This window comes from Mytilus trossulus, chromosome 7, assembly GCF_036588685.1.
Source record: "Mytilus trossulus isolate FHL-02 chromosome 7, PNRI_Mtr1.1.1.hap1, whole genome shotgun sequence".
Classification (NCBI taxonomy): domain Eukaryota; kingdom Metazoa; phylum Mollusca; class Bivalvia; order Mytilida; family Mytilidae; genus Mytilus; species Mytilus trossulus.
This window is the reverse complement of record NC_086379.1, coordinates 5,058,641-5,068,239: the sequence shown is the minus strand read 5'-3', so window position 1 is coordinate 5,068,239 and position 9,599 is coordinate 5,058,641. Positions and strand designations below refer to the sequence as shown.

At 32.6% G+C, this 9,599-nt stretch overlaps 1 protein-coding gene across 1 annotated transcript; it reads right to left on the bottom strand.

Moving 5' to 3' along the window:
* Positions 1–296: 296 nt before the first annotated feature.
* Positions 297–1,577, bottom strand: LOC134726120 (homeobox protein 2-like). The gene has a single exon (XM_063590515.1). The coding sequence runs from the start codon at positions 1,575–1,577 to the stop codon at positions 297–299; it is 1,281 nt and encodes a 426-aa protein (XP_063446585.1).
* Between the last annotated feature and the right edge of the window lie 8,022 nt (positions 1,578–9,599).

The window sequence follows — 9,599 nt, the reverse complement described above, 5'->3', positions numbered from 1 at the left end:
GATCAATGACTAAGAGAGAAAAACAAAAATATGAAATAAATTTACTAAGAAATCTAGAATTTACATCTTTTTAATTCTTCTATCAATGTAAAAAGAAAATGGGACTTTAAAGTATTTTTTCCCTTACTTAAAGTACACAAGACCCTCTGGCCTAAATCAACATGTATATATTCACAAGTTTGCCTAAATCAACATGTATATATTCACAAGTTTCTTAAAGTTAAAAGGAAAAAAACATTCTTTTTAACAATAACTATTATGATTGTTTTCACACTTTTTGTGCAATGATTAAGAATTTAATGACATTTAAATACATTTGCAAATGCAGATGCAATACTGGTCGCTAAGTCAGAAATCTGACTTTGGCTAAGGTCTCTATCCATTTCATGTCTGTATGATTGGTTGTATTGAGATGTACTGTTGTCATAATTTCTGTAGTAGTTCACTTCTCCATCAGTATTATATGAATTGTTGTAATCAAATGATTTTCTTGTACTATCATTTCTGTAATGGTTAAGTTCTGTCTTATCATCTTGAGTATACCAATTATTGTTATACAATGGTCTCCTAGTGTTATCACCCTTGTATTGGTGACTTTTATTGTAGCCTGTATTGCTGAATCTGTGGTTGTAATTGTCCTTGGTACGTCCTCTATAGTTTGTACTGTGATCAGACTGACTCACTCTCTTGGTCTCTGATTGCCTTTGTGGAAACATGGTTTTTCTTATATTTCCAGCAAGAACCCCAGTGCCTTGATATATAGACAAACGAATGGAGTCAGTGTACAAATTTTCCATAATATCTCCATTGTCAGCTGTGAAATTATTATTTTCACATATCAGTAGTTTAGGTGTTGTTGCAAATTTAAACTTTATCATTGCATTCAATGCTCCACTCTTTCTGTTTAACGAGGTGTATTTAGTTGGGATAACTAAAGAAAGCACAACACTATTTGCTTTACCTAAAGCTTTGTTTACCATTTCTTCATATCTAGGGAATATATCTTCAGCCGAATCATCTCTCACTTTGATGTCATTAATTCCGACATGTATAATAATTGATCTTGCGGAAGAAATATCCTCCAATGCTTCAATAACGTTTTCTATTCTGTATGTTGTTTGTTTGAGACCTGATTGTCCAGAGCTTGCTAACAATCTTTTAATGTCTACCTTGTGGCCAATAGAATCGTGATAAAAAATAGTATCGAGTTTTGCATTATTCAAATATGCACCATTGACTGCAGATTTTGTTGTTGTATAGGGTATGTCCCCATCCTTCTTGTTATTTTGTGAATTACTTTTGTTTAAATCTAAATGTTGTTGGATTGAGTTCTGGTTCTCATCAGTTGTGTGATACATTCTGTCAGAGCTGTTTTGGGGTTCAGCTGTTAGATCAAGATTAGATGCCAAGTTTTCTTCTTGTTGATCATTGTTGAAGGAAGAGTTGTTATCTTGAGATACCCTTTGTGTTTGTTTTTTCCATGGCTCTCCGTCACGATCATACAGAAATGACTGTATTCTTTCTTGAAGGTTGTGAATTGATTTGTCTTTGTCGTCTATCCGCTCTTTGAAGGCCATTTTCAAGTTGTCTTTATCATTTTGTATCTGTTCAAGTTTTAGGGAAAGTTTCTCAGTTTCAATGTTTGATTAAATTTTTTCTTCTCTGATTACACTGATCTGATTTTGGTGTTCAGTTTTTGTGTTTTCAAGTTCTTTTGCATACTTCTTTTGGTTTCTATCTTGTAATTCATTAAGTTGTTGAACTTCTTTTCTTAATGATCTAATCATATCATCTTTTTCTTTTATTTGATTTTCAAATAGTTTTATTTCAGGTTGGAGTGTCTCAGATGAACCTTTTGATTTTTTGATTTTTCGAAGTTCCTGCAGAGTATCTGTATGATTTATTCCTAAAATGTCTATTGTGTTGGCCAGAGTTGAAGTGATTTTGACTAAAGATTCTTCAAAAATGTCTAACCTGTTGTTAATCATTAGGACTGCATTTGAATCAACCGGTTCTGGTAAATTTATATTATTTTCATCTTTATTTGTAGCATTTGTAACGGGACCATGTTTCTCACTTTTATTCAGTGTTTTATCCTTATTTTCGGTCTCATGATTTTCATTATCTTTCTCTGAATTTGTTATTGGACTGGAAAGAAGTATTTTTGGATTAGTTTCTTCAGTCATGTCAGTATTGGTGTCATTTGAAGTATTGGTGTCATTTGAGGTGACACTTACACAGTTGTCATTTTCTTTTTTGTCTAGTTTGCTAATAAGATTATCGACCAGCTGTTTACAGGTTTGAAATTTGTTATCACAAAATGATTCCCAATCTTTACCTTGGATTAAAATTTTCCCAGTTGTAAGATATATGATGATTTTGTAAAGAAAGTCATCATCAGAGTCTATTGAGCTTCCTTTATTAGATACAACAAATTCGGTTTGAATAATTTTCTCATTTTCAGATTTCTTATCAATCCATGTGACATCATAACCATTGCCTTCCTTGTTGTAAATAATATCTCCGAAAGCAGATATCCAAGCATGAATTCTTGTATTTGAGGTTATAAAGCTGGCACAGTTTCCTTTTTGTTTGTAGAATGATTTATCAATATATTCGAAAGGGATTATCTTTCCGTTTGAAGATTTCTGGCTATTTTTATATGTTTCTGTTACATTGTAAAACTTAACAAGGCTCTCTACGTCTGTGTTTATTTGAGATCGGGTTATTTTGGCGGCCATTGTTGTTTTGTTTTGGTTACCGCAATATAATGGTATTCAGATATGTGTCCCTTTTAAACTCAAATATTTAGTTAATTTAGGTAAATTTTTCATCCCTCCTTGGACATGATGTTTTAAATACTCAAGCTTTCATTGGTTGACAAGTTTGTGTCACTTTAGTTCATATATCAGTTAGTTTGGAGAAAAAATATGCGTACTCAAAATATGGTGGCTGCTATCGATTCAGTGATAATTAACATAATGCAGATGATCATAATGTAGATGATCGCATCAGTTTAGCCAGAAGAACATTATACTCGCTCATAAAGACTGGTGTACATGGCTCAAATGGTTTAAATCCTAAATCTTCATATAGGATCTATCAAGCATACGTCCTACCAAGGCTACTGTACGGGCTTGAAACACTACATGTGAATTCTAAAGAAATGTCGCTTCTTTCACGCTTCCACCTCGATACCTTGAGAAAACTTCAGTCTCTTCCGAAAAGGACAGCATGTGCATCAGTATACCTACTTCTGGGAGCTCTACCGCTTATTGCTGAAATTCACAAAAGACAACTTAGCCTCTTATTTGGTGTTCTCAATAGCGACAATGAAACTATTAGATCACTAGCTATGCGTCAATATATGTCCGGAAGATCAACAAGCTTCTTCACCAAAACAGCAGAAATTTTAGAGATGTACAATCTACCTTTCTTTCTGGAAGTATGCGAAAAGAAGTATTCAAAAATAGAATGGAAAAAACGGACAAAATCAGCAATAAACGGTCATTGGACAAACAAACTACGCCTAGAATGTGAAGAAAAATCAACTCTACAAAATTTAGCAATTTCGAACTTAACAATAGGTGTCACACATCCTGTTTGGGCTACAGTTTCTTCATCAGTTTCAGATATTAGAAAAGCAATTACAAAAAGCCGCATGTTAACGGGAACCTATCTATTACAAGCTCATAGACACAGATTTAATCAGGCCGAAGTAGACCCGATTTGTCCAAACTGTAGAACTGAAAACGAAGACCTATGTCATGTGTTAACAACTTGTCCATTGTATATGAACATCAGGATAGCATTATACACTCCAATTAAGAACTTTATAATGAGTATTATATCTGAATCAACATGGGCAACTCACTTCAGTAACCGTGAGGCAATATGTACACTTATAGTAGACTGTCAAAGCTTCGCAAATCTGAACATTATACCGAACAACCCAGAAATACTTGGAAAGATTGAAAATATGTCCAGAATATACTGCTATGAAATTCACAAAAAGAGACTATCAGCCGAGATATAACACTTCCTTAGGTATCACAGCTCCCCATAAAGACACTTTTGACAATATATACCACCATGTGTCTATATCTGATATATATATCATAAATAGTAAAATAGTTGCCGTTAAAATACTTTAGTGTGATGTTTATGCATAACTATTTAGAACGTTAATATCTGCTTGCTTAACTATAATATACACCATATATACAAGCCTGTGTACTGCAAGACTTTAATATTTGAGTACAATGTAGAACTAACTCTTATATAAACGCAAAAATAAATCATTGCTTATTAACAGAGATATCAACATTAGTTAGCAAATAACCATCTGTAGCATCTTCTAAATGCATAGTATTTTGGCTTGCTCTACACTTGGCTCCCATATGAATGAAGATCTTTTAATTCATAAACTCTATCCAGTGAATTCAACAGCCAAAATAATTCGTAATCTACATCCTGGATAATGAATGGGTAATCCGTGTATATAATATGTACATTTCTGTAAATAAATTTTGTGCCTGTGCAACGTTCTGGTGGAGGATTTCATTACAATTTGGAATAACTTGTGAATATGTTAACATTTTAAAAACTAATCCGTTAAGGGAACACAGCTAGCTGTGTGTGCTCCAACGCTGGAGGGATCTACATAAAGAAGAAGAAGAAGAAGCAGGCTTACAACAATAGAAAGTTAAATGGAGGGAAAATCACAAATTGCCTTTGAAATATTGTCTGATGGGTAGATATAACCATGTGTACTTTGAATGACTATTTGAAGAAGAATAATACTTGTAATGATGTTATTATTTCACTGAAATCCTTATCCAACCAAGAAAAAATATGTATTTTGTCCGAGTGTTCTTTGACCTTGTTGCAATCTGGTTATACAGACAAGCTAACAATTTGCCAAACACACAAAGAAATATGTGCGGAGAATTTGAAAAGAAGAAGAAAAAGGCAGACATGTGGTATTTTTGCAATCAATCCATTGATTTGCTGCCACACCTCTTCAAAAGCTGGTGACCGCCATATCAGTGTGGAGATGCATACCACTATTGCCAGGAATACAGGTGTTTTTATTCCTGTTGGGACACGTTAGTATATACTAAAGTCATCACTAATTGAATCAACAAAATGAAATAATAACTTTGATTACAAATGTGAGAGAAAAAAATAATCTGGTCAGCAAGGGAATGAAAAAAAGAAAAAAAAATTGTACAAAATATTGGCATGCCGCTTCCTAAAACACACTTCTACCAGATATAAAAGTAACCTCATTTTTTTCTAATATGGCTATAACCCTCTCTCAGAATACTTTTTTCTTCCTTTACTGACCAGAGTATAATTTTTCCCCACACTTCAGAATCAAAATCCGTTTTTCAGAGACAAAAAAAAAACATGATCGCCTCCCTGTTCCCAGTTAAATAATTGGTTTTCTGGCAGCCCTTTATAAAAAAGAATCTGTTTCCAAGTTTCTTCTCCACAACACTTACTGCTATATATTATAGAGAGTCTATATATTATAGGATTATAATCATAGATTACATGAAGAAAAACATGAAAATAATTGTCCTGTCCCAGAGTAAATATGAAAATTATGTTTAAAGAGGGGAATGAAGAGGGTATCTGCACAGAAAAACTCGAAATAAAAAATTCAATTTCATGATGAACGTACATCAAAAATTTCTTGCACATTTATCTTTTTATAGATTTCAACAAACACGGTGAAAAACAAACCTTTTTCACAGCTGCACGTATAAAAATAAAAAGTGGCAAAACAAGTTACACAAAAATAACCTTTTACCCCCTTTTTTAAAGTTTAAAATCAGAAGTTTTTGGAATTACTTGATGGACTATATACCTGTACCTGTGTAGGATAGAATATTTCAGGTCTTCATATATAGGTTAAAATGAAAATTAAGTGCTATGTATGATGAATAAATTTATTTAAATTAATAATATGTTATATGACAATCTATTTCATGCTATGAACAAGAAATGTTCTTATTTTGTTCTTATAAAAAGGAGTTGTGGTACAATGTATGATTGCCAATGAGACAACTTTCCACAAAAGACCAAAAAGATACAAACATTAACAACTATAGGTAACTGTACAGCCTTCAACAATGAACAAAGCCCATACAGCATAGTCAGCTATAAAAGGCCCCAATAAGACAATGTAAAACAATTCAACAAGAAAACTAACAGCCCTATTTATGTAAAAAATGAACGAAAAACAAATATATGTAACACATAAACAAAGGACAATCACTGAATTACAGGCTCCTGACTTGGGACAGGCACATACAAGAATAATGTGGCGGGGTTAAACACTTGTTTGTAAAGCCTGTTAATTTGATCTCATCTAAAACAAATATTACATATTCCATTATTTCATAATATCAATAATTATACTTAATATTATTTAAAAGCTAGCCAGGAGCGTCTCTACAAAAAGCGTGTTATGGATGTCGTACAAATAAAATCGGCATTGAACTTTTTTTTTCAATAGTTAAATTTTTGATATTTCAGATATTTAAATCTCTGGGGTAATGGTTTATTTTTCATTTCTTGCCATAATTTCTGGATTGAATCAAATTGAATGACATTAAATTATAAAACAGGAGGCTAGTAAGCATAGCCTAATAAGGCCAATTGGGGACTGGTGCTATCAAAAAGGGACAAAAAATATCAGAGGGACAGTCAAACTCATGAATTGAAAATAAACCATAAAACGCCATGGTTAAAATGAAAAAGACAGACCAACAACAATAGTTCACACAACACAACATAGAAAACTCAAGAAATTTACTATGATAAATTTTTGAATAAGATTTAATAAAAAGAAGAAAATCTCACATTTTGAACATTTCTAATGGAAGCTCAAGCGTAACCAATCGCCCCACTTGTGAAAAGGGCTAATTTCTATTTCATTTAATTGTTAATGAAAAAAGTTTTTTTTTTAGTTGCAAAACTTGTTTCCCAATCCACTATAAATAAATATGTTTAAACTAATGAAAAAAGTTAATTCTAGATTAATATATAATTTTAGGTAGCTACTAACTTGCCCGACTAAGATAAAAATGAAGTTGGAAAATTTTTTAGATGGTGGGGCAAGATATTGAAAAGTGGGGCAATAAGGCGTAGGGCGATAAGGTGTGGGGCGATAAGGCTTAGGGCGATAAGGTGTGGGGCGATAAGGCGTAGGGCGATTTGTCATGGATTCCTTCTGTCGTTATAGAAGGCCATTGAAGTCTAGTCACATTGTTTTTCTGTCAATCCTTTTTGTATTGTAGTTGTACTGTAAAAGAACAGAGGGTTTGTATGCATGCTGTAAAAATGACACTTCGGTCGATATTTTTCTCTCATATCCAACACAATAATTGAACTTTTATATATGACATGTATATAAATGTGATTTCAGTGTTTATCATGTTAATGATGTTTATTTATTTTCAGCAATTTGTAGACTTTGTCGTGAACAAATCATCAAGGCTCCCACAAATTACATGAATTATAGTGGTCCGTGTTTTGACAACCTTGAAACTGTAACTGCAGCAGAGCAGACACATTTGCAGGTAAAATTTGAATGATAACACTAAATTATTTGAAGACCCTGAGTTGTCAATAGTCAATCATTTTCCAGAATTGAAACTTAGGCGGGTTGATTCTTCCTTACAAATGTACATCATGTTATAGTTTCAAATAAAGTGACCAGCAATGCAGATTGAAATCAGAACTTGATCTTTAATTCTTCATAGCAGAATTACATACAAAGTATCAGCAGATTATCTAAAACCATTAAGTACAAGTAAATATATAAAAGAAACTGTTTTTTTTTTTATCCAAGGGGCGGTTATTTCAACAATAAACAGTGAAGTGAATGAACTTCAAGATAATCTACAATTCATCATCATGCAATATAGCAGCTCAATTACAAAATATATCAATTTCTGTAAGCAAATAAAAGAAGATGTGGTATGATTGCCAATGAGACAACTATCCACAAAAGACCAAAATGACACAAACATAAACAATTATAGGTCACTGTACGGCCTTCGAAAATGAGCAAAGCCCATACCGCATATAGTCAGCTATAAAAGGCCCCGATAAGACAATGTAAAACAATTCAAACGAGAAAACTAACGGCCTTATTGATGTAAAAAAATGAACAAGAAAAAAAATATGTAACACATAAACAAACACTGAATTACAGGCTCCTGACTTGGAACAGGCACATACATAAATAATGTGGCAGGGTTAAACATGTTAGCGTTCCACCCCAAAAATAGGCAGGACCATTGCAATATCATTTTCTATGTTCAGTGGACCATGAAATTGGGGTCAAAACTATAATTTGGCATTAAAATTATAAAGATCATATCATGGGGAACATGTGTACTAAGTTTCAAGTTGATAGGACTTCAACTTCTTCAAAAACTACCTTGACCAAAAACTTTAACCTGAAGCGATTCTTTATTTTTGTATGTCTATTCATATTATACATGTATATAGAGAATAATACATGGCAAACTCCGTATCATATGTCGTATCATCCTGAGACATCAATATCAGCCCCTCAGGGCCTTTAGGCCCGAGGGATGACATTGGTCGAGGGTGATATGGCATGTGATACGGATTTTGCCATGTATTATACGCTTTATCATATATTTCAACAGAAGAGTATTATAGTACATGACCTGTTTTCTGATCCATAGCACTGGGTTAATTACCTTCAGTTCTGCTTTTGTCTTGTTTCAAAGCTTTAAAATAACTGCTCAATTATTTATACGAAGCACCTCGGTTACCTTACACTCTGTTGTTTTGAAAATATTTTGTTTATATTATTGTATATATTTAAGTGTTTTGTATTTTTTATAGTTGCATTGAGTGTGCCAAAAAATATGTTGTAAAAACTTGATGTTCGTGACGTCACATACAATATGAAAACTTGATGTATGTCACGTTACATACCAAACAATGACGTCATTCCAAAAAAATACCTATTTTTAGAAAAAAAAATCTTAAGCAAAAAAAAAACCTAAAAAACTGACTTTAGTTAAAAACAAAAACCAGATGCTCCGCAGGGCGTAGCTTTATACGACCGCAGAGGTTGAACCCTGAACGGTTGGGGCAAGTATGGACACAACATTCAAGCTGGATTCCGCTCTAAATTTGGATTGTGATTTAATAGTTGACACAGCATAGGTTTCTGACACAGAATGAATGTGTTCTAATGAACTTTAATTTTTTGTTTTCTCTTAGAGCAATTCACTATGCTGTTGAATATTAATCCTCTCAAAAAAATGTTTGAAGAAATTTTCTTTTTATTTATGAAATTTCAAATGAGAAAAATTGAACCCATTTTTTTAATCACATCCCCCTTTCCCTTTTTCCAAAACTAATCTCAATTAAAATATTCTAATGGAGTTTGCAACAATAACTACTCATTTAAATACATCATAAAATATTAAGATGTAAAAAAAACTGCTTGTTATCACTGAATGGTAAAGATTATTTAAATTTATCAGTTGGTAGTATAAAGTGAATATACATTGTATATTGTATATAACAAAGATTTAAGT

Bases quoted from the DNA above. Each gene is read 5' to 3' on its own strand.
- LOC134726120 (XM_063590515.1), bottom strand. From the start codon at position 1,577: ATGGCCTTCAAAGAGCGGATAGACGACAAAGACAAATCAATTCACAAC.